At 37.8% G+C, this 26433-nt stretch overlaps 1 protein-coding gene across 1 annotated transcript in view; it reads right to left on the minus strand.

Moving 5' to 3' along the window:
• The window catches only part of LOC126252326 (dynein axonemal assembly factor 4-like), a 130992-nt gene extending 105872 nt beyond the window's left edge, over positions 1-25120 (minus strand). The window contains exons 1-3 of the mRNA XM_049953213.1: positions 24998-25120; positions 9679-9910; positions 5956-6117 (exon numbers count right to left, since the gene is read on the minus strand). Coding sequence (XP_049809170.1) covers positions 5956-6117; positions 9679-9910; positions 24998-25120 — 517 coding nt within the window. The remainder of the gene's footprint in view (positions 1-5955; positions 6118-9678; positions 9911-24997) is intronic.
• Positions 25121-26433: the final 1313 nt, after the last annotated feature.

Genomic DNA, 26433 nt, shown 5'->3' on the forward strand with positions numbered 1-26433 from the left:
CCTTTGGCAACAAGCAGCTGAACTCAAGGGAAATTTGTTTTTGATGGCTACGGCAATTTGCAATTGTTTCTGTGTGACAAGATATATCAATTGCTGAGGTAGTGCCTAATAAGCTGTGTACAAGGGAATTAAAATTTGTTTTGCATGACAGAGTATTAGCTGGTACAGGAAAGCTAATTTGGGTTACAGATCTCAAAACACCAGAGCAAGCTTTACGTTTGACAAACTGCTGTCTATTAATGATATTTTTATAAACAGCATTGTTTTAAATGAAGAAGTATACCATATGCTAGGGACATAAATAGCTAGGCTATGGAGTCAATAAACCTGGATAATTTTGGAATGGACAGTGTTAGTCTTCTGAAGGGCTTGGTAATAGCAACACTAGAAATACTTAATGAAGAAGATATCAAAAGGCCAGTGATAGAGAACAGTGTCAAGCAAACCATTAGCACATCTGTGTTGCATAGTAAAGCCAGTCATTTAGAGGGTAATGACTGATTGGTCATGGAATCATAGTTAGTTCAGTACAAAGATTTATTTAATTCAGAAGGTCCACTGCCAGGCACACTCATCAAACAGCATAGGATTCCAAAGGGCAATCATAGACCAGTGTACTGAAAGCCATACAGGTTACCAAAGTGCCAGCAGCCTTTGACAGAACAGTACATAGATCGGCAACTTTAGGAAGACCTAATGGAACACAGCAATGTCCCCAGTCAACAAGTACAGTAATTGTACCAAAAAAGTCACCTGATGGAAAGAAGAAATACTGATTATGTTGTGATTAAATATTTTTAAATAAATGTACAGTAACCCATACATATCGGTTTCTTAATATAACAGAAACTTCGGATAACCGGGGGCAGCATAAACTCTTTTCCACAACAGATTAAGGAGTAGTATCACCAAACTGAAGTATGTCCAGAAGATAAGCCTAAGACAGTGTTTACAGCACCATCTAGTTGCTACTTTCGGATTACAGAACACACTTGCAATATTCCAGTGCTTGTTAGATGGAGTCCTTTAAGGTTTAACACTCAAAAAGTGTATAGTCTATTTGGATGACATCACAGTTTTGCTAAAGATATAGATGAACACTTGAAACAGCCACAAGAAGTAATCTGACAAATTAAGAATAGCTCACGTCATGATAGCACAGACAAATGGCATTCTGCACATTCATATGTTAATTACCTTGGGTGTATTATTAGCCAAACAGATCCTCAAGTCACTTCAGCTGTGTGTGACTTTAGGGTTCCACAGACAGTAAATTAGCTACAAACGTTCCTTGGATTAGAAAATTATTACCAAAAGTTTGTCAAAGAGTTTGCACAAATTGCACAACCATTGACTAGAGATTACTGAAGACAAAGGGGTTATGTTTCCTTGGTCATCACAATGTCAGACAGCATTTCAAAATCTAAAAGAAGTATTAATATCAGATCCTGTATTAGTTTTCCCTGACATTTGCTATTTTAAGTCAAAATGTAGAGGTAGGGATGTAAATGTGGAAGTGTGTGGGTAATGTGGAAACGTCTAGTATCTGGCCTGCAGAGTGCTGCACACTAGCGGGGCAGCCAGAAATTGTTGCAATAGTTCCTATTTGTCATGGGAGAGGGTTAGCAGTCAGCTGAGCAACAGACGCCATGACAGTGATGCATTTTCTAAACCTTTTTCGAGGTAAGTTGTGGTAATATATTTATCTACATACTTTGTAATTATCTTTCTTTGCGTCTGATAGCTTATAAAGAGAGGTGTGTAGAAGGTTTTAGTAGTCCTTTGTCAACCTTAAATGGATAGTTGCTTAATGTAATCTATCGAAATTTAAAATGGCCATTGTGTAGGTAATGTGGAAGCATACCTACAATGGCATTGTGGAAATGTTTCCACAATACCAACATCAAATACATAACTTCTAATACATTTTGCATCTGTTTCTAGATGCCACAAAAGCTAACTGATCGGAAACCAAGAGCTATTGTGAAGAAGTGGGCTGCTGAAAACATGATTAAGGCTATAATAGCCTTAAGGGAAAAGCAGATGGGGTTAAGAAGAGCAGTAAAAGCTTTCATTGTACCTCAGATGACACTTCAAAGGTTTGTGCATAGTGATATGTCACCTGAAGAATGTGTTTCTTCAAGACTTGGACGTAAGCCTGTACTAACTGATGCTATTGAGAAACAGTTGGTACAGTATCTCATTGAAATGGATAATCACTTCTATGGCCTTACCAGATTAGATTTCAAGAATATGGCCTATCAGCTAGTGGAAAGAAATAATATTAATCATTCTTTTACTTCAAATGCCGCAGGTAGAGCTTGGTTTGATCTTTTTCTTAGACGACACAGAAATAAACTCACAATCTACAAACCTAAGGGGACCTCATTCTCGAGAGCAAAAGGGTTCAACAAAGAAGCTGTAGACAAGTTTTTTGACATTTTGGAAGCCGAGTACAGTAAACACTCCTATAGTGCTGATCGTGTATACAATATGGACGAGACTGGGCTCTCTGTCGTCCTGAGCAGAATACCACACGTAATTGGACTGAAAGGTAAATGTCAAGTAGGTGCCCTCACATCAGCAGAGCGAGGATCCCTGGTGACAGTCATTTGCTGTATGAGTGCTGACAGTACTTTCATACCACCAATGATGATCTTCCCCAGGAAGAACTGGACTGATACTCTACTGAAAGGAGCACCACCTGGAACAATTGGTAAATGTCATCCTTCAGGCTAGATTCAAACTGTGCTCTCCTCCGAGTGGTCTGACCACTTCAGTTCTAAGGCACACCCCTCAAAAGAATCTCCTGTGTTGTTAATTCTTGATGGGCATAACAGTCATGTCAGAAACCTTCAAGTTATAGAACGTGCAAGGGAGAACCATGTTACAATCGTGAGCATGCCGCCTCACACGTCTCATAAAACTCAGCCACTTGATAAGACCTTTATGGGCACTCTAAAAACCTATTATGTGAGTATGTTCGCCAATGGTTGCGGCACAGCAGCTGGCCCTTAGGACCATATGACATATCTGAGTTGTTTGGGAAAGCCTACCTAAGGTGCCAGACTGGCTCTATTGCTGTAAAAGGATTTTTGGAGACTGGAATTTTCCCAAGTGACAGGACTGTTTTTGCAAAAATCGACTTTATAGCTGCCACATCAGCTTTAGATGAGGCCAGAAGTCTGAGAGGAACTTATGAGATTCCAGCATCTCCAGGTGGAAGTATTGACCTCAGACACGAAGACACTCAGAATGCATTCAGACTTGTGACAACTGACAGCCCAAGTAAAGATGGCCAAAGAGAAAGCAGAAGGTCAACATCGTTGTCAAATACCTCATCAAACACGTGTGTTTCTCCACAAGATATCATGCCAATTCCTCCTCTAAAGAGGAAAGCTTCCAACAGAGGTCATAAGCCAGGTTCATCTTCGCCTTATAAAACACATCTTGAAAACTCCTTAGTGAAGGGTAAACAGAAGCTTCCTAAGGCACCTGCTGAAAGCAAGAAAAAACGTGAAGCTCCTCCTAGAAAACCATGCAAAAATTGGCTTAAGTTATCTGAGGATTCAAATGAAGAGCCCAATGCACCAACTGTCTCTTCAGGCAAGTCAGATTTGGATCACTCAGTTGGGGAAGAAAAACCTACTGAAGAAGATGCCATTTGAATTTTTTGTGGGGACGCATTTTCCAAAGACGTTCGGGGAGAATTGTGGATTAAGTGTGTAGTGTGTGAGGAGTGGAATCACTCTTTGTGTGCCGGAAATGAAGGAGATATTTACATATGCAAGTTTTGCAAGTGAACTTCGCTTATGAAGCATTTTTCTATTACACTTGCGTTTAAAAATTTTTTGTGTAATTTAAATTTAATATTAAATAAAATAGTTTCTAACATTTTTAATAGTTTTCGTTTGAAGTAGTCAGTTTCCCACAATTTTATGGCGTTTCCACATTACCCGCACTTCTTGAAAAATTAACAAGTTGTTGTGCAAGCAGAAAATGTTTTTTTTAATTTTTTACATATTTAGTTTTTTTTGTTTCATAACATTACATTCATTGCTAAAACATTGTGAATTAGCTTTGGCTAATTTTTGAAGCACAACAAACTGGGCTTCCACATTTACACCCCTACCTCTATACTGTCAGGAACATCCAGTATCATATGCATCTTGCCAGCTGAACGAGGCTGAGTGCAACTATTCAATTATCAGAAAACGATATGTTATCTTTAATATCTGGCATATTGTATTTCTGTTGTTATTAATATGGTCATAAATTTAAAGTAGTTACAGATCATGGATCCTTGAAGTGGGTATGAGACTAAAAGACCCTTCAAGTTGACTAACAAGATATTAAGTGAGTTTCAGTATGAAGTAGTTCACAAGTCTGGTGTTAAGTACACAAATGTGGACTTGCTTAGTAGGAAAATTGCAGTGCTGAAAGTATCTGGGTTAAGTTTGACATATCTGAAGAAGGCACAAGCATGTGACAAGGAATGGTATGTAATCATAGACTGGTGGTTTTTCTAGTAGCCTTGGTCAATTAAGATCATACCCACATTACCTGTACTTTAGGTGCATCGCATACTTGTTGTACATTACCTCATACAGGTCGCTTTGTTTACTTATGCAGTTAGTGTTTTACTAGATTCCCCTAGAAACAAGCAGTAGTGAACCACTTAACAAACTGAGTGAGGATACATAATAAACATTACTGATGGCAAAGTTGAAATTGTCGATGTTTAATTCAGGTTTTATTCGAAAAGTGGTGAACTGAAAAGTGAAACAGTGGGATGTTCGTTTTCTTATGCAGATTTATCATGTAGTGCTAGAAACCTCAATTTCATTAAAAAAAAAATAAAAAAAAAAAAAAATAAATAAATAAATAAAAAAAATAAACATCGCTTCAAATCTTTGTCAAGCTTGTACAAAATATCTTTCTGCTTTTCATAAACAACTTTTGCAATTATCAATAATAATAGGAAACACTTGTCTTTTATCGTACTGAACACTCCATTGAGTACAAAATAACAATGCTTATATAGATTTTTTATGTTTGTGCTTGTACTCTGTACTTCCACCAAAAGTAATTGCTTTGCATTGGCAGCGAGAATGTAATTGTTGCATACAAATTTGTTGCAGTGCAGCTTTTAAAGCTGAATAAGAAAAAATATTCATTCGAATCGTAACAGACTGATAGGCAGCTTTGAATGTCCAGACAGGTAATTTGTGTATGATGCATGGGAACAATGATTATACTAAAATCGTTAGCACTGGTGAGGTATATTAAATATCTGGGTAATAACAATGTATTACTTAGAAATTAATAAAATTTATTCCCCAATTGTATTTTTTTTAAAGTACAGCCATACAGCTGTTTCTAAACATGTTGTTTGCTTGTCCAAACAACAGTATTTGTTCAGTTAATTACACTGTTCATGATCATCTTTGCACTATGGCTATTTTTAAATGTATCTCTCCTTGTTTACGGTAATAGTTTTATGTTTTTATTTTTAAGTACAGACCACACTGTACTTCATAGTGTCTGATAATTTTCTTTCCACAATGTTATGCCCTGTAATGTTGGAATAAGTTTACTTTGTTCAAAATTTTTATATAATAATAAACAGAGTTTTTGATTTGTTCTACAGCCTTGTTTCACAAATTCTTCTGTGGAGTATGTACGCATCCATCTCCTTATGTTATCATGAAATATTTCTGTGCTTCATTTGCATTTATTAACAATGTCACAGTTGCAGCACACGTTGGCACCTAATTTCAAAACAGTGGCTTCATAAAATCAGCTGCTTTATAAAATGTTTGCAGATGGTTGTTACTATCCACATGTGCCTCTAAGCAAGTCAGGATCAACCAGGCCTTGCTTTGGAGGTTTTTAAAGGTTAATAAGAATCTCCCTATATATCACTGAAGTCTAACATATACATACATTGCTTACCAAAATCTTCGGCATCCATACTTGCAGAATCTTTCCACTGTTGTAGGTCCTTCATTGCTATGGTTCTTTCATTATTTTTTATTTCTTCAATTTTTGTTCGTTCTTGTGTATCAAGAGCTATTTGTTGTCTTACCGCTAACTGTTGCAAGTCATGTCTTTTCTCTGAAAAATAATGTCAAAATATATAAAGAAGTACAGTTCTTGTAAAATATGTGAAGAAAGAAACAACTAAGTGTAATTGCTGAAACTAAGTCTGAAACAACCAGTTTCTCATATCAGACAAACTGTGTTACAAATGATTAATCACATTATCAATGTTACATTCATTACCAATGTTTCATTGAGCTTACATGTTGGTTGTTATGAAAGGAGAACATTACAGACAAAAAGTAAAATGGTAAGATGGTTGAGAAGGTATAGAGTGAAAGAGTATACTGTGCATCACCCAATATTTGCATTCTTCTCTCTGCAAACTAACATCCACATCTTGCACATATTGAAAATGACATAGACACATGAACTACCTATGAAGTAACCTCCCTTTAGTACTGAGAGGTGTACTGCATTTATTTGGTGACCTGCAGAATGCAGCCTTGCTTGTCAGGAGTACAAAGAAATCTTGGACTATTATTATCTACTCAGCACAGTTCTGATAATTTTTATGTTTCTGTCCTCCATAATGAACACTAGAACAACAAAATGGCAGTCAACACATTTGCACTGCCAAGAAAATCAAAATAAAATTTTCAACATGTACCATCAAAACATTCATGACAGACATAATCCAGCAGGATAATGAAATTACATTTTACAAAATTCTTATCAACTATTCATAATGTCATCCACTTGCTTCTACATATTTGTGACCTAGTAGGGTTATGGAATGTGCCATTTCAATCACACCTCCTAAGGGTATCCAACCGTTTTGTAGGATTCCATGACATGTTTACAAAATCTCGCCACAGTACGAAAGTCTGCTGTACAAACCAGTTCTTTTAGGTGGCTTAAAAGACAATAATTTACAGTATTTGAGGTCAGAGGAAAACGCAGGCCACAAAACTATTCTCCTTCACGTATCCCTGTGTTATGATAGATATCATTTCGTCAATGAGTCTGGAAATTGCTGGCTGCACCACCAAGCATAAGTCACATGTTTCCTTTAATTTTTTGGGGCACATCTGTAGCATGCCTCGAAGGGTTCTGTATCTGATGTCCTTGTAGGGAGCACCTGTTATTTATTGTAGGAAACAGATAAACGTACTAGATGTCCACTTATAATTTCAAACCATGCATTTCATCAATGGTATTGATGTCTATCCTTAACTGCACCACAAGTAGTTTCATTCACCCCAAACATTGGTTCTGAAAATTATTAAAACACATCCAACAATATCAGAGAAGGCAGTTGCTACTCACTGTATAGCAGAGATACTGAGTCGCGATAGGCACAATAAAAAGTTTCACACAATCATAGCTTTCGGCCATTAAAGCCTTTGTCAGCAGTAGACACACATACACACACGCACACACACACTACCATCATGCACTGGTGCTGCTGCTCACAGTGTCGTTTCAGCTCTCTGAGACTGTAGACACATGTGCAAGTTGCATTTGCGTGAGTGTGTGTGTGCGTGTGTGTATGTGTGTCTACTGCTGACAAAGGTCTTAATGGCCGAAAGCTATGATTGTGTGAATCTTTTTATTGTGCCTATCATGACTCAGCATCTCTGCTATATGGTGAGTAGCAACTTTCCTTCTCTTGTATTGTTACATTCCATCCTGGATTTTCCATTGTTTAATTAAAACACATCTAACGAATGCTGCCTCATCAAGAGTGAAGGTGCAAACAATCAACTAGCAGTTACTGAAAAAAATTTAAGCAAATTCTCATGTGGTTAGTGATCAGCTTGTAAAACATCTTGCACATATTGAAAATGACATAGACACATGAACTACCTATGAAGTAACCTCCCTTTAGTACTGAGAGGTGTTCTGCATTTATTTGGTGACCTGCAGAATGCAGCCTTGCTTGTCAGGAGTACAAAGAAATCTTGGACTATTATTATCTACTGTTTCTGACAATATGGATCCTATTGGAGAGTTGGTTTCTGGAAGTCCACTTCCTTTGAGTATTTCACACCTTTTAGGTTACAGATTCATCTCCTGAAGAAATTTGTAAATATCCAGAAATCATTTTATATTCAGATAAAGTTTATCAGAAAGGTGCAGAATGCCTATAGGAACCGCTGATTATGGGATGTTTACAAAACTTTGTGTATGTCGACAACTTCCCAGTATATTTATTATATTATGAGTGTTGTACCTGACACTTAGTTATTGTGAAACTAATGAAATGTACAACAGTTTTAACTTGCTTTTGTGCTGTAAGATGTAAAACATGGTTGTACTAAAATTGTTAGCACTAGTGAGGGATATTAAATATCTGGGTAATAACAATGTATTACTTAGAAATTAATAAAATGTATTCCTCCATTGTATTTTTTTAAAAATACAGCCACACAGCTGTTTCTAAACATGTTGTTTGCTTGTCCAAACAGCAGTATTTGTTCAGTTAATTACACTGTTCGTGATCATCTTTGCATTATTTCTATTCTTAAACATATCTCTCCCTGTTTATGGTACTAGTCTTATGTTTTTATTTTTAAGTACAGATCACACTGTACTTCATAGTGTCTGATAATTTTCTTTGCACAATGTGATGCCCTGTTATGTTGGAATAAGGTTACTTTGTTCAAAATTTTTATATAATAATAAACAGAGTTTTTGATTTGTTCTACAGCCTTGTTTCACAAATTCTTCTGTGGAGTATGTACGCATCCATCCCCTTATGTTATCAAGAAATATTTCTGTGCTTCATTTACTTCACCCCCAATATGTGGTATAGCAATTTAAACTGTGATATATGCCTCCAACATCAAGATTTGTCAGTTAATATCACAGCCAGAGATATTTACATTTTGATGTGGATTATCGTTACACATATTTATCAGTATTTATTGAGGGTATCAACATTAAATCATGATTTTATGAACCTGTCAGATTTTTGCTCTATTCCTTTTCATTTAATCTTAGATTTCACAACTGTCTTGACAGTAACAAAAGCAGTGTTTGCAACAGCACTTGGTAGTTGCTCTTACTTTAACAAATCATTTATATATTTTGAGCAATAATGTCTCTGCCAAGCTTAGCTGATGTTAAAACATGGGTAAGGTGTTGTCAGTCTATGGATTGCTACTTCTGAAAACAGTCTGTGTAAGATTATAATTTACAATGTATTCCACTAATTTTAAATTCTTTATGCAATCACTTACCTGACAAATACGTTGGTTACTGCTTAGATGATTATAAGAAATATTCTTTTTGAAAATGCAAATTTAACAAAATATTCAAGACACCTTTTTTTCAAAAACTGCTTAAAATATATGCTTGAACAATAAATGTTCTAGGGTAATAATAAATCTGAATGGATTTGGTACCCACAAATTTTATTATCCTAGATAATCAACATCAGAATCATTTAAGATGATGATTATCTAAGATAATAAAATTTGTGGGTACCAAATCCATTCAGATTTATTATTACCCTAGAACATTTATTGTTCAAGCATATATTTTAAGCAGTTTTTGAAAAAAAGGTGTCTGGAATATTTTGTTAAATTTGCAAATTTTATTATCCTAGATAAAGTGAATAATAACACTTACTAGAATTTCTTTCTTTTTCTTTTTCTGCAATTTCAAGAGCTTCAGTAACATACTGTTGCCGAAGTTTCTGTTTCTCTTCTTTAGTAACTGATGCTTCCAAACTTTCCCAGATTTTATGTTCCAATTTCTGTAGCTCAAAAATGATCTCTGTATCGGTAAAGGTGCAATTGCTTTCAGAGTTTTTCACAGGTGCCCACAAGAAAACCTCAAAGAGAAATGGAGGATAATGTGCCTGGAAAAAAAAAAAATACTTTGCAGTGATGCCTTACATAAATGAAGGACAAAGCAGTGTTGAAGAAATTTGAGACAAAACAGTGTTGAAGAAATTGGACACAATACTTAGGAAACAGATGGTCATTAGCCTAGCACAACCATATGTTTTTCAGTTTGTTTTGCTGAATAAGATGATGCAATGGTTAAGACATTGGATTGATATTTGAATAAAGAACTTTCCAGTTCCCATGAGGACATTCACATTTATGTTTTCAGTAGTTTTCCTATGTCACTTGAGGTGAATGCCAAGATGGTGCCATAGTACTTTCATTCACTCACCCATTGTATCCCGTCAATCCCTTCAGGGATGTGGAAAGAGTCAAAATATACATTAAGAGGCAAAGCAACTTGACTAGCACTAGTCTATTTAAACTGATAATTGTTGTATTTACTTCTAGATTACCAGTAATTTATGTTTGTATGTTAGGAGAAAAATAGTTACTTTGGGGGGGGGGGGGGGGGAGGGGAGCCAGTATACAGGGTGTTCTGGGAGGAATTATCAATATTCTCAGATAGGACAGGAATGATTGTTCGAAGCAAAAAGGTTTACTAAAATACTAAAAATAGGCTCTAAAATGCATACCTTAAGAACTATGAGCACTTCCTCACCTTCAATACTGTCAAATAAATCTCTTCTACTGCAAGATCTTTGGTTTTCATACTTTGACAGATGGTAGTATGGACCAAAACAAGAAAAAAATGACAAGTAAACATGGACTCTAAAGTGCATACCTTAAGAGCTAGATCAATCCTTCATCTACACTACTATGAAACATATCTCTTCTACTGAAGAGCTATGAGCACTTGTTCATCTTCACTACTGTGAAAAACTTCTTTTCTTCTGAGCAAATGCTCAAAGCTGTTAAGGTGTTGATTTTAGAGCTTATGTTTACCAGACATAAGCAGTGTATGCAACAGTGCTTGGTAGTTGCTCTTACTTTAACAAATTATTTACACATATTTTGAGCGATAATGTCTCTGCCAAGCTTAGCTGATGTTAAAACATGAATAAGGTGTTGTCAGTCTATGGATTTATCCTTACTAACTCTTAGCAAGATATTGAAAGCAAAGAGCTTGCAGCAGAAGGGATTTGTTCTACATATCAAAGATGAATAAGTGTTCATGGCTCATATGGTATGCATTTTAAAGTCTATGGTTGCTACACTTTTTTGCTTTGAATGATCACTTACTGTCGTGTACCTAACATTGACCAATCCTCCTGTGACGCCCTGTATAGAAAGCTGACAGTATTCTGTGTAATGTTACATAATTCCTTTCTTTGAATAATTAGATGAAATCAGCAGCTAAATAATGTGAGAAGAGAATTAGTGGCTTTTTCAAAGTAGCTTTTTCCTGTATAGAAAGTTACCTGGAAGTAATTCCTATTATTATCAGTGCAAATAAAATAGCTTTAATCATAGTTTATTGTCAGTATAATTAACAGAAACAGACTGCAGCGACTACAAACTCATTTCTTTACAACCATTGCAATTACAAGAAAGAAAATAACAACTGAAAAACTAAAATTAGGTCTCATCACATTGAAAGTCTGACTGTTGATTGTCTATGTTTCTTATATGAAGCCAGGGAGAGAACATCTTAGCCTTCCAGCAAAAGTACGTCCTCCCTTTCTCCATATACAAATAAATAAAATTGCAGTTATTTTTTGACATAGTAATCTTTTAGATCTATGTCCTTTGTGCAACCTTTTCAATTAGGTAGATTTCATCAATGATGTGTGAGTCTGAAAAACCTCTACATCATTTGTCTATGGTTCTCATAAACTCTTAATTGGGCTCAAAACATTTTCCAGATGCAACTTTCTTTAGGCCTTGGAATAAGTGAACACTTTAGCTCTTGGAATAAGTGGACATGATACAGTGGAAATCCTGGTGAATAGAGCATATGTTCCAATTATCAGTTCTTCCCATGAAGAGTAAAGCAAAATTGCTAGTCTGGGGTAGTGGTGGCAGAGGTATAACTGGTTAGTGTTCAATGGTTTGTCAGTGAGAAGAGGAGAGGTATGGTGTGCTTCGCTCGTAGAGTGCTGACTGTGCTGTAACCCCCTCCCCCCACCCACTCCGACCAATGGCTGCATGACCATCCAATACTCTTTTCCTTCACAGCTTAACAGCTGTATTCCCTGTGATATTGTCACATGACAGTGGATGGCAGATGGGGATGGTCACTTCGAGGAAAGCTGCAACACTGGTTGTCGTAAAGACAGTGCAGGGTGATCCAGATGTTACTGCACTACTTGTGTAGATACTGGTCTTGATTCAAACAAGACCTTTTTGTTGCTCAAGGTACCTGCTGCACGACCCTGGGCAACTGAGTGAACAACATGTTTGTTCTCCGGAGCACTGGTAGCATGGGGCCACTGAAATTCTGCACGGAGTTCAGTATCACCCTCCTGAACCCATTAATTCCATCTCTGAATGGCAGTTACAGAATCCAAACTGACAATAAGCTGCAGTGTCAATAGGCCACAATCCTGCTCCTATCAAAATCCTGTATGTGCCCACAGACATTTCTCCTCCTTACACAAGACATAACAAGATCCTCTTAGAAACAAACATTTATGAAATGCGATTTTTAATAAGAAACTCACACAGTAAGCTTTCCTTATACACAGAATATAGATGGCATAACTATGCTCACTTTGTGTGGTTGCACTGAAATTCTTATCATTTGCCTATTCAATCACAAAGTACACTTCATGCCAGTGTGATGCTTGTATAATGCCACCTCCATGATGTTGCAGAATGGTCAGCTGTGTAATTGGCAAAGAGCAGAGGAAACTAAATTAACTGTTGAAGGAGCACCTAAATTAACTGAAAGGCATGCTCAGGCATGCTCCTCACTAATAGTTTCTATGACTCTGAATCAAGCAATAACTGCAGTTATGCATCAGATAAGTGTGTATGAAAAAAACCGTTCACCATCTTTTAGTTTGCCAGATAAATCCTCTGGCTTAGGTTGTCCCGATGCTACCCCATGGGGCACAGGCTTTGGGAGGGCACCTGTCATCTCACTTGTGAGCAGGTGCAACTAGCGTAGACTATCCACCAGGTAATTATATTGCACGTATTGGACACATGCGCGAACTATTTGGCAACACCTGTCACAGGTGTGTGGCTATAGCAGTAGTTGCGTACACTACAGCCTGGCTGCCCGACAGTGTGTCACCTGTTTGCACTCCTCTGCGCAGCTGCTGTCAATAGCTGGGTACACGAGTTGGAGAGGCCTACTCTGGCTACTGCAATGGACAGTAATCCACAACTGACTATGAGATTACTGTGGCTTTTAAATCACCACAGACGTGGTGTTTTTCATTACTTTTGTGAGTGAGCGCTATTAATGTAGCCCTTGAACTACGAGCTACTGGTATGATAACGTCTAACTCCTATAGTGTGTTTAGCTCGAAGTCTACTTCCTCCTTAAGCATATGCAGGACTGGGTGGGCTCAAAAAATGTGACAAAATGGAGGGGAGCAATTGTATGTGCAGGGTGGGCTCAATAAATGTGACAAAATGGAGGGGAGCAGTTGTATGTGCAGTTCAGGTGAATGAGTCTTACCAGATAACCACACAAATAACCTCATGAATTCTCTTGTCCATAGCTAGAAAGATAACAGCTAACATTACCTCGCACTGAGAACCCACACATGGTAAAAGTGGTAACATCAAAAATATTCTGCATGCTAACGAATGCTACTAACAGAAATGTTATTTGATGTATAGCCTTTCTGTATTCTGCACGTGTTGACAAACCATCTTTCATGAGAATATACTGATCACGGTAATCAAGAATCACTGTGAGGGTGCAAGGCTAGGAAACCCTTATTTTACAAAGATCTCCTGATTCCTCAAAATACTGAAAAACCAGTATCTACTTTTAAAATTTACAGTTAAAGTTTCAAATCTACCATGAGTTCAGTCTCTGTCTTCTGTGGCAATCCTGATCTGGGGTCCAAGTGAAAAATGGAGTGAACTAGAGCTATAGATCTGTTACTCTCTGCATATGGAAACACAATATGCAAATGCCCTCTCCTATGACAGTAAAGGCACTCTAAAGTTTTAAAGGAACATTTCTGCCAAGAGTGCATTTGAAAATAATCAGTGCAGAAAGATAATACCCAGCCAGGGTAACACTGGTTTTGGTTCTGAAGAAGCTGATGATGGGGCTGAGAAGTGCACTAATTGTGATACAGCTTGGTGCTTGGCAGTTTATTTATGAGAGCAGGGGAAATGTTGCACTGAGGTGTCCAGGTGCTGCACAGCCACACGTTTCTTTAACTGACACGGGTAATGGACAGAGTCAACGTAAGCTGTGCAGAGTACAACTCCTCTAATTGTGAGTGGTCTTCAAAGTTCTGTTTGGCTGCAATAGAAACCTCATGTGCTTCAGGCAAAGTTAAAAATTTACCTAATCTCAGGTCAAAAAATTTTAGAGCTGTTGACATGACTTCACTACTTGGGGCCAAGCAAATTACTACATCTTGTGTTAGTGAAATTACATAGATTTGTCTGCATTGAGGATTGGTGCACTTAAATTGACAATGATGATTAAATCCTTTAAAGTCTGCATTGAAAGAATTATAACCCAGCAATGACTTCACATCTCTTGCTAGTGAAACTGGCCAACAACTCACGAAGTTTAGTGAAAGACAAGGCACTGGGATTGCCTAATACCTCCAGCTTATGCAACAAGCTTAAAATATCAGGAGCCCTGGACCAGAGGAACAAGAATTGCTGCTCATGTGAAGTTACCAGAAACACCAAGAAAGAATCTTGAAGAAGATGCAGGAAATTTTCCCACTCTTCTGAAGCTTAGTAAACACACAATTACTTGGCCAGTACTGCTATGGGACGTAACATTATAGTGATCAGTCACAAATGCACAAGAACATGTAAGGTTGTCAATGACTGTTAAAAACAGAGCCGAAAATGAAGGCAAATCAATAGTTCATACGCAGAGTGTAACTGTATGATATGCAATGGTGATGGCAAGTGGACATGACCAAACTGCAGGTCTGAAGCTTTGATGACATGGATATAGGTGGCTGGTATCTTGACATCAGAGAGCTTATTTGAATCCCAGAAAATACTATCATAATTTTGCTGGCAGGTGAAATATCCTTTCCCTTGTGTGTTCTAGGGCCACTGGCTTCTACCTACTGCTTGATTTTTGCTTCGTTTCTTGTGTTAAGTGGTGTACACTTGTCTCATCCATACTAAAAAACCAGCATACAAAATCAGTTAGAATTTATTTGAAATAACCCAAAAATTACTGATAAATATGCATTCACATCTGATTTCAGTCAACATTTACAAATGAAACAACCAATTAGCATTAAGTTATCTCAACAAAGGAAGTTTGAGCTGACTTTCCTGTATGAAACGCAACCACTCGCCTACAGCTGACTCGTGTTTGGCACATAGAAACAGGTAACAGAAAATTATTTATTATTGGTTTTGAAGCTCTTGCTCGTTCTCCAGTAGAAGCACACATGTTCGTGCTCACGACAACAAAGACACCCAAATGCACATGCCTATGGTCGAGGTGAGACTGGCTTAGTGTACATTTGGGTGTCTGTGTATGAATGTGTGTGCTTCTACTAGGGAAAGGGAAAAAGTTCAAATGCTAGAACAAATAAGTTCCTGTTGCACGTTTGTAAGTGCCACAAATCAGTCAGCTATAGATCTGACATAATTTTGAAAAAGGGTGAGCTTTGCTTATGGCATCTACTGTGGCATCCATTTGTGCTGACTGAGGTTAACATAGGAAACCCAATTTGTGGATGACTGGGCTGAGTTCTGAATCTATCTCCTCCCAGTTATACGGTCTCTCTTGCACCAGAACTTTTAGTAGATTTTTCCTTCGTGTGTTACTACAAGGATGATTTGAAGTATTTGGTTTCATAGTAAAAATGAGAATTTATGTTTTCAAAAACCTTTTATTTTTCAAGATTATCTTGTATGAAGCTAATAAACTTTATCCAGTGGCAGTTCAGTGACTTTTTCAATCTTTGTAGTGTCGCCATGGAAGTGCTCTACAGCTGCAATCAATTTTTAATAAGACAAAAAATGCTGACCAGCAAGGAAGGATTTGAGCTTTGGGAAGAGAGCAAAATCTGGAAAATAGGGCAGACATTCCAACACTTCATACTGCTGATTCTTCAATTTTCTCTTTGGTATCGGGCCGTATGGAAGTTGAATGCCTGCCGAACCAAATGGACCTTTATGGACAATAGAAGGCAGTGTTGCCGCAGTGCTGCACTCGCCTTGTGAGTGTGCCACTTTCTCGCCACATGAATACACCACCCAATAGCATCCCTCAAGGCTGGCTTAAATAACACCACACCTCGACTTCTCATTCATACAGTGTGTCATGTAATTTGTGTGATACTGTTCAGTACTGGCTTCACCATATTAATGGCTGCTCATCAACACTTTGCTTTGGTATTGGTTTTGTTCAATTTGGGATGTGGCTCACACTTCACCAGTTGACAGTGTTACGTTGAAAGTTTATTGCATTTCGTTGTCGCATAGGTTGCTTGCTCTTGTTGTGTCTGGTCCACCATTCAGTCAGCCTTGTTGCTTGACTCCAGTGTGGGTCTTCTTGCACTGTCATTGTTTCTCTCCAATTTTTCTGATGTATGCACCAGTATCTGCCTACTCACAGATATAGCCTCCCCCATTACCGAGAAACTTTTATGGTCGCATCTATTGTATTAATGAAAGATGACTTTGTTTTTCTACTGTGAATTAGATCTTTTTTCTTGGATTCTTGCATACAGATCCACTGGAAGGTTACAATGTTATTCCCCAGTTATTCTTTCACTTTTTGAAGACAGTCAATTAACAGAATTCCTTTCATGTACAAAAACGCCATTGCCACATTTTCTTGCTGATAAATACATCTTCACTTTCTTTGGAGCTGTAACAGCAGCTTCTATCTAATGTTCTGGTTGTCATTTCAATTCTGGAGTGGAGTTTGAAACTGTGTTTTTCCGCTGTCTCTTACCAATAAAGAAAATAACTTTTGTTACCCCAAAAATCTTCCAAACGTGATTGGGAATAGTCGTGTGAATTTGTTTCTGATCCTGTCTTTCACAGAGCTTGCTCAAACGCAGTTCTTCACGCATCATGTTCTTTTGGAATCACTAAAATATTGGCAATTTCTTGCATCTTCCAAGGTCACACTGTGCACTTTTTCCAAAATTTCTTATGTTGTTGCACTTCTTAGACATGCTTCACACAGATAATTTTGGATACTTTGTTTAAATTAGGCAGCCCACCAAACACATTTAAAATTTAGAAGGACTTTTGGTTGGTGTTGAACCTTCTTTATCTAAAATTTTTTATAATTATTTATTGAAGTTAAAAGAAGTAAACAAGCAGAATATAAGTTAGGCTAGATGTAGTAACTTACCAGATGTATCTGTTAGCTGTTTGATCATAAAAGTGTCTGTGTTGGCAAATACTGTGAGTTCAAAAAATTCACTGCAACTGTATACCCAGGTTCAAAGAAAAACAGCAAGGTTTTTTCATAACATTTGAGGAACAATAAGACGTTGTTGCATGTTTATATAAAAGGTACGCCTTTGTTTTATAAAAAATCAACTCGTGATTACAGGCTGAAAAACATTTCATCACTGTATAACAAAGGAACACATGGTTATTTATCAGTGAGAAAAAATATAAATAAAAGTAAAAATCTTAAGAAAACGGAAGCCATAGAAATAAAATTATCAATTGAGATTTTGCAGATGAGTTAAGTTATGTAGAAACAGAGAAGCCCACTGAACTAACTGTTCATCAATAGCTATTTTTGTATCATCATTTGGATGTTCTAGTTCACATATCTTGATGAGGCCCTTGTGATACACAAATTGATTGCTTAAACAAGAAATTGACTATATTTTCTCTTGGATGAGGACACTAGTTAAATGAAAATATTTACAAACTAAGGTCTATGTTAGTAACAAGGTGAAAATTCAAGACTGAAAATATATTTTAGGTAAGGTTTTTGTGACATGCTCCATCAGCTTCACTTTACAGAAATATTATCTAGCTGAGTGGTCAGCATGACGTAACGTCTTGCCAAGGGGCCCGGGTTCGATTTCCAGCTGGGTTGGAGATTTTCTCCACTCAGGGACTGTGTTGTGTTGTCCTAATCATTGTCTCATCCTCATCAACATGCACGTCATTGAAGTGGCGTCAACTCAAAAAATTTGCACCAGGTGAGCGGGAGGCTCTAGCCACACGATATTTCATTTCATTTCATCTGAGTGCACAAAAAGGCAGTACCTGCAGCAATGGAGATATGACTCATGAGGACAGCAAATGGATGCATTAAGAATCCTTATAAGATTAGGACCTAAGGGGAAATGTGAATGATACTGGATCATGGGCTTTTGTGTAGATGTTTTACAGATGTGGAAATTGGGCACTTCGTGACCACTGGATGACAATTTTCTGAAACCATCACTGTATACTCTGTACCACCCACAGGTCTGAAACTACTGGTCCTTCTTCTATACATGCATCATAAAGATCATAGCTAAAATTTTTCAGTTTCATTAGCCTTATGAATTACATGAAAAAGTGGCAGTCACATTAAGCAATAGAAAACTTTTTAATTTCTCCTTCAATTGTTGAATGATTTCTTGTTAGTATTAGGTGGTGTCTTTCCGAAACCAGCAGCCTGAGAGATGAATAGTAACGACCATTAATAATACATAAGGAACATTTCAGAATTATTCAAGTCAATATTTAAGTGTTTCAGATCTTGAAGTAAATTTTGTACAATACACATGCAAGAAAGCAAAAATTCCAATTTAATATGAGCGGCGGCATCCTCTGTAGACACTGTTCTAGCAACCAATACTGATCATTACCACTGTAGACTTATGTTCTTGTCATCATTTCCCTATCCCAGATTGGTACTCCGCAATACTCCACCTTACTGACTGATTAGAGTGATGTCTCATATGGGTAAATGTCAATTTTTCAATCCTCTGCTATCAATATATGTTTGTTACAATATTCATCTTCAGGTCAAGCCAACTGGCCTCGATGGTACGACTGTGCAAGAGGTCAGTTGCTTCTGTTATTCATAAAATGCACTGATATTGGTAACCAATGTTTGGTTGCTTGAAGATCAATAGTTTTCAACATATGGGTAAATGTCAATTTTTCAATCCTCTGCTATCAATATATGTTTGTTACAATATTCATCTTCAGGTCAAGCCAACTGGCCTCGATGGTACGACTGTGCAAGAGGTCAGTTGCTTCTGTTATTCATAAAATGCACTGATATTGGTAACCAATGTTTGGTTGCTTGAAGATCAATAGTTTTCAACTCCAGCATTTGGCATTTCTGGAATAGCTTTCCTTTGATTGTGACTGTGAGTGTGTTAGCTAGCATGAATAGAAACACATTGCTTGAACAGTTTCAGCAGAACTATAATTGTTTAGTAAATAAGCACTGGATCAGCATTATTGTTTATTATCCAATGCATAGATAAGAAAAATGTCTCACATATTAGAAGATAAAGCCTCCAGAAACTCCTACAAAAAAAGTAACAGAATCAATCAGCAAAATTAGTATCCCACATCCTACAATTTAATTGCTGCAGAATTCTAAAATACATTTATGTTGGAAAAGTTAGGACAAAAATTGTAATACTGCAATGATCTAATGATGCTTCAAAAGTCAAAGAGATCACAGAAGTGTATATATATATATATATATATATATATATATATATATATATATATATATATATATAAACAAAGATGATGTGACTTACCAAATGAAAGTGCTGGCAGGTCGACAGACACACAAACGAACACAAACATACACACAAAATTCAAGCTTTCGCAACAAACTGTTGCCTCATCAGGAAAGAGGGAAGGAGAGGGAAAGACGAAAGGATATGGGTTTTAAGGGAGAAGGTAAGGAGTCATTCCAATCCCGGGAGCGGAAAGACTTACCTTAGGGGGAAAAAAGGACGGGTATACACTCGCACACACACACATATCCATCCACACATATACAGACACAGCCGGCCGAAGTGGCCGTGCGGTTAAAGGCGCTGCAGTCTGGAACCGCAAGGCCGCTACGGTCGCAGGTTCGAATCCTGCCTCGGGCATGGATGTTTGTGATGTCCTTAGGTTAGGTAGGTTTAACTAGTTCTAAGTTCTAGGGGACTAATGACCTCAGCAGTTGAGTCCCATAGTGCTCAGAGCCATTTGAACCATATACAGACACAAGCAGACATCTCTCAGAGATAGAGATGTCTGCTTGTGTCTGTATATGTGTGGATGGATATGTGTGTGTGTGCGAGTGTATACCCGTCCTTTTTTCCCCCTAAGGTAAGTCTTTCCGCTCCCGGGATTGGAATGACTCCTTACCTTCTCCCTTAAAACCCATATCCTTTCGTCTTTCCCTCTCCTTGCCTCTTTCCTGATGAGGCAACAGTTTGTTGCGAAAGCTTGAATTTTGTGTGTATGTTTGTGTTCGTTTGTGTGTCTGTCGACCTGCCAGCACTTTCATTTGGTAAGTCACATCATCTTTGTTTTTAGATATATTTTTCCTACGTGGAATGTTTCCCTATAAGCGCTGGCAGGTCGATAGACACACAAACAAACACAAATATACACACAAAATTCAAGCTTTCGCAACAAACTGTTGCCTCATCAGGAAAGAGGGGAAGGAGAGGGAAAGACGAAAGGATGTGGGTTTTAAGGGAGAGGATAAGGAGTCATTCCAATCCCGGGAGCGGAAAGACTTACCTTAGGGGAAAAAAAGGACAGGTATACACTCGCACACACACCCATATCCATCCACACATACAGACACAAGCAGGCATATTTAAAGACAAAGAGTTTGGGCAGAGATGTCAGTCGAGGTGGAAGAGTAGAGGCAAAGAAGTTGTTGAAAGACAGGTGAGGTATGAGTGGCGGCAACTTGAAATTAGCGGAGATTGAGGCCTGGTGGATAACGAGAAGAGAGGATATACTGAAGGGCAAGTTCCCATCTCCGGAGTTCGGATAGGTTGGTGTTGGTGGGAAGTATCCAGATAACCCGGACGGTGTAACACTGTGCCAAGATGTGCTGGCTGTGCACCAAGGCATGTTTAGCCACAGGGTGATCCTCATTACCAACAAACACTGTCTGCCTGTGTCCATTCATGCGAATGGACAGTTTGTTGCTGGTCATTCCCACATAGAATGCATCACAGTGTAGGCAGGTCAGTTGGTAAATCACGTGGGTGCTTTCACACGTGGCTCTGCCTTTGATCGTGTACACCTTCCGGGTTACAGGACTGGAGTAGGTGGTGGTGGGAGGGTGCATGGGACAGGTTTTGCACCGGGGGCGGTTACAAGGATAGGAGCCAGAGGGTAGGGAAGGTGGTTTGGGGATTTCATAGGGATGAACTAACAGGTTACGAAGGTTAGGTGGACGGCGGAAAGACACTCTTGGCGGAGTGGGGAGGATTTCATGAAGGATGGATCTCATTTCAGGGCAGGATTTGAGGAAGTCGTATCCCTGCTGGAGAGCCACATTCAGAGTCTGGTCCAGTCCCGGAAAGTATCCTGTCACAAGTGGGGCACTTTTGTGGTTCTTCTGTGGGGGATTCTGGGTTTGAGGGGATGAGGAAGTGGCTCTGGTTATTTGCTTCTGTACCAGGCTGGGAGGGTAGTATTTTTCCACGTGGAATGTATATATATATATATATATATATATATATATATATATATATATATATATATATATATATATGCTTTGACTATTTGACCAAAAAAGTGAGACAGAAAGAGTTTAAAATTTTTAACAGCCATATGGGCAGAAATGTCTTCGCATAAATTTGGAAGATGTCTAGAGCATTTGGAGATACATAACCTACATTAAAAGTTAAGTGGCCTTTGCAAAGGGAAGTATAGGCTGGCTGTTTTTTTTATGGGACTAGCTTATGCATATCCCCTCATTTGTAACAGAAATTCAACATCACTTTTCCTCTCATCACAATGAGGTTCAGAGTACAGGTACACATAAGCAGGTTATTTCAGAACCTCGTTATGTTCAGGCGTGTTCTTACCACGTTGCTCCCATAAGCAATTATAAGATAATTCAATTTCTTCATTCTTTTTCATTCTTAGGAGAGTTCATTTTAAGTCTTTGTTTCTGTAAGACTACTGCAAGGTCCCACAGGTTGAGATAACACAATACATTATGAGTATTATTGTTCGTGATATACATTAACATCTTCACTGCCTCTTGCAGTCAGGTTGGTATCTGCAACTTTGTTTCGCATTTTCATCAATTGTAATTACTGGTAATTGGTGCATGCCAGTCCAAGGGACCAAATGTTATCAATGGGTGGGAGATTTTTAATTTAAAGATGAATTAATTAAAGTGTAAGAGTCCTCAGCGATTCTAATACATTGTCAAAAAGATGATTTCTGAATGTGAAAATTTGAATGTAAATGACAGTGATCATGGAACAGACAAAAACTATCTGGAAGTAAGGAAATAAACTGAATAATTAACACGTAATAATGATTCAGGTTCACTTTTCATGTAAGAAGAACACAAGTACACATCATGGTAATGATAGTCTGTGAGCTTGTTTTACTCACGTTTGAAAGTGAATACCTTCTTATCAAGCAGAACATCAGCTTTTCATCAGACATGTTAACTTTAGCATTTCAGATACATTTATTGACATTATATAAGCATTCATTAAAATCTGCTTCAAAATATCAAATAGTATTGCCTCATAAATATTACCAAGAGAACCAGTAACACTATGAAGCATTGGTAAATAAATATTGTCACAAACCATTGGATTTACATTACTGACTAAATGACACCACTTTGTATCCTTTATATGCACATGATCTGCAAAACACTATGATGGAATGGCTGCTTAAATGCCTATGTACACACTGTACTTAATCTAATTTGTCTTTGGAGTTCTTTTGGGAGCTGATATATATTTCTAGATTCTGTGCTTAATACTGGTTCTTGAAACTTCATACATAAGCTTTAGTAGCATAATTTGTATCCCTCTTCAAATGTCTGTCAATTCAGGTTTCCAGCATTTCTGTGACACTCTCCATAGAATCATAAAAACCAGTGACCATTCATGCTGCTCTTCTCTGAATATGTTAAATATTCACTGTCAGTCCTACTTGGTATAGGTCCCATACACTTGAGCCATACTTTTAAGAAAGGGTGCACAACAGCTCTGCATGCAGTCTCCTTTGTAGACTGGCTGTATTTTCACAGCTCCCTGCAAATGAACCTAAATCTGTCACGTGCTTTACCAACAACTGAGCCAGGTGCTTGTATGGGATCACTGATTCCAATTATGACTTATGTTGTTAATATACGACATGAACAGAAAAAAATCCCAATACTCTTCCTGGAGAATTATTTATACTTCTGTTATTATTATATTTTTAATTATTTATACTTCTGTTATTTATACCTCTGTTGATGGCCCCTCAATCAAAATAGTATACTGCATTGTCACTACCTACAAATGCTCAATCAAGTGATAAATTCTGATTGATACCCCAACTGATTGTGTCATTGTCAATAAAGGTTGGTGTCGTACAAGTCAAATGCTTTTGGAAGTCAAGAAATTCGGTATTCATCTGACTGCCTCATTATGTGATCTTCAGGATGTTGCATAAAGCACAAGCTGGATTTCACTTGTGTGATGTTTCTGGGATCCATGCTTACTGGCATGAGAATATCATTCTGTTCAAGACTCCTCATTATGTTATCTAGTTTACCCCAATTGCATTATTCATAGTTTCTGGACAATACATGTTCATAATACACATCAAAATACTTGTTAGAGACTTGTCCATTACGCAATGTATGTTTTCTGAATTTACTGCGCAGTTTTAAGTTTGACGGTGATGTGCACTAAATACGGCAAAGGGTCTTTACATATGGCACGAACAAAAACATAGTGCTTTGCTACAGGTCAAAGTGTTACCACAACCTTTATCTGGTAGTCAAATTCTTTTGCTTGGCCTACTTTCAACCAAATTATCACGTGTCAACCTAATCTAGACCTAGGGCTATGGTACAAATCAAACTGTCACAACTTCTAAGATTTGTAGAGTCCGGAGGGCCAAATATGACACTATAACTGAGGTTTCTTCTGCCAATGGCCTTGCCGTAGTGGTAACACCAGCTCCTGTCAGATCACCGAAGTTAAACGCTCTTGGGCTGAGCTAGCACCTGGATGGGTGACCATTACTGTTGGGCCTTTCAAGGCTTGTTCAGATGGGGTTTAGAAGTGAGGTTTCTTCTAATGTTTTCTGTTACATCTGAGGATGAGTCAAGTGATCAACAGAAAGAGCCAATTATTAGTTTACACCCACCTCTGATATTCAGTTCTACCCATATAAACTCACATGTAGCTTCAGTTTCTATCTTTGCGAGCTAAAGTTTCTTGTCTGTTGAGAAAAATACATCACTTTCATTTCCTATCTGGCTATCCTTCCAATACACACTTACAGCCCAAAAATCTCAGTAATGTCAATCTCTGGCTTTAGCCAGCTTTCTGCACATAATATCCTAGATATTAGTTGAAGAAATAGAAGGTCCTTTAATTATTTATCTTACGGGTAGGCCTATTTATTTCCAATCTGTTGGTTAACAGTTCACGTGGAAAGATGATTTGCAGTGTTAGTATCAGTTTTGTTCGCTGAATATGTGAAAAGCCTTACAACAGGGATAGCAAATACGTGTGAGAAATTGTTATACAAAGGGAGACAGTGCTAAGGTTGGCAAAAATTGCCACAACTGATTTGGGTCTTTTAATTCCAGTTGCTGATAAAAAGAACTGGTTGGTCTAAAGACAACAGACCAATGAGTCTTAAATATCGACCATTTTCTGGAATGAAGATCGAAACTGATGCGTTGCCGAAGGCAACATTAACACATAAAGCACGAGTTAACTACTTTATTTCAACTTCGTTATTGTAGATGGGTTAGTCGCTAAATTTACCTTTATATATTTGTCCAGTGTAAAAATGTCTACGTTTTTGGAGTTTACGTTTCTAAGACGAACTTTGATAATGACAACAGCTTCTGTTTGTCGCCAGTCGTAATCTGTTACGAGAATAGGCATGGCACACGGTAAGCACTAGACACTATAATAAAAGAGATAGCGCAGGGTTATTAAATTGCGAGTAAACTGTTCGCCACGTTGGATGCGCTACCATGGAGACAGAAATAACGTTCCCATGCCGTAACCAGCAACAACATTATTCAAGTTCTTACCATCCTCAGCACTTCTCATCTTGGCAAAAACCAGCTCACGATACTATATACTCCCGTCTGATTATTACAACAACAACAATAATTACGATTAGAAAATGTCCTTCGAGCACATCACAGTAAAAAAAAATTAAATTATCACACACGTGTATGGTTGGTGGTCAAAGTAAAAAATTACACCTATTCGATAAATAATCATGGCTACAACACATGTGCACTTATTGTACAGGAGCAAATATTTTATTTCACTACATTTTTTTAAATATAAATTAGTTGGTTAGTAGAAGTTTAACTGTATTCACCGATAATGCTTTAGAATAATTCAGAATGTTTTTCACGACTTAAAAATGATGATAGAACAGAAAGTCATTTAAATGCATTTTAAAAACTGTTAGCTCAGATGGCAACCCAGTTCTAAGCAAAGAAGGGAAGGCAGAAAGGTGGAAGGAGTATATAGAGGGTTTATACAAGGGCGATGTACTTGAGGAGAATATTATGGAAATGGAAGAGGATGTAGATGAAGACGAAATGGGAGATAAGATACTGCGTGAAGAGTTTGACAGAGCACTGAAAGACCTGAGTCGAAACAAGGCCCTGGGAGTATACAACATTCCATTAGAACTACTGATGGCCTTGGGAGACCCAGTCATGACAAAACTCTACCATCTGGTGAGCAAGATGTATGAGACAGGCGAAATACCCACAGACTTCAAGAAGAATATAATAATTCCAATCCAAAGAAAGCAGGTGTTGACAGATGTAAAAATTACCGAACTATCAGTTTAATAAGTCACAGCTGCAAAATACTAACACGAATTCTTTACAGACGAATGGAAAAACTGGTAGAAGCGGACCTCGGGGAAGATCAGTTTGGATTCCGTAGAAATGTTGGAACACGTGAGGCAATTCTAACCTTACGACTTATCTTAGAAGAAAGATAAAGGAAAGGCAAACCTACGTTTCTAGCATTTGTAGACTTAGAGAATGCTTTTGACAATGTTAACTGGAATACTCTCTTTCAAATTCTGAAGGTGGCAGGGGTAAAATACAGGGAGCGAAAGGCTATTTACAATTTGTACAGAAACCAGATGGCAGTTATAAGAGTCGAGGGGCATGAAAGGGAAGCAGTGGTTGGGAAAGGAGTGAGACAGGGTTGTAGCCTCT

This window comes from Schistocerca nitens, chromosome 4 (assembly GCF_023898315.1).
Source record: "Schistocerca nitens isolate TAMUIC-IGC-003100 chromosome 4, iqSchNite1.1, whole genome shotgun sequence".
Lineage (NCBI taxonomy): Eukaryota > Metazoa > Arthropoda > Insecta > Orthoptera > Acrididae > Schistocerca > Schistocerca nitens.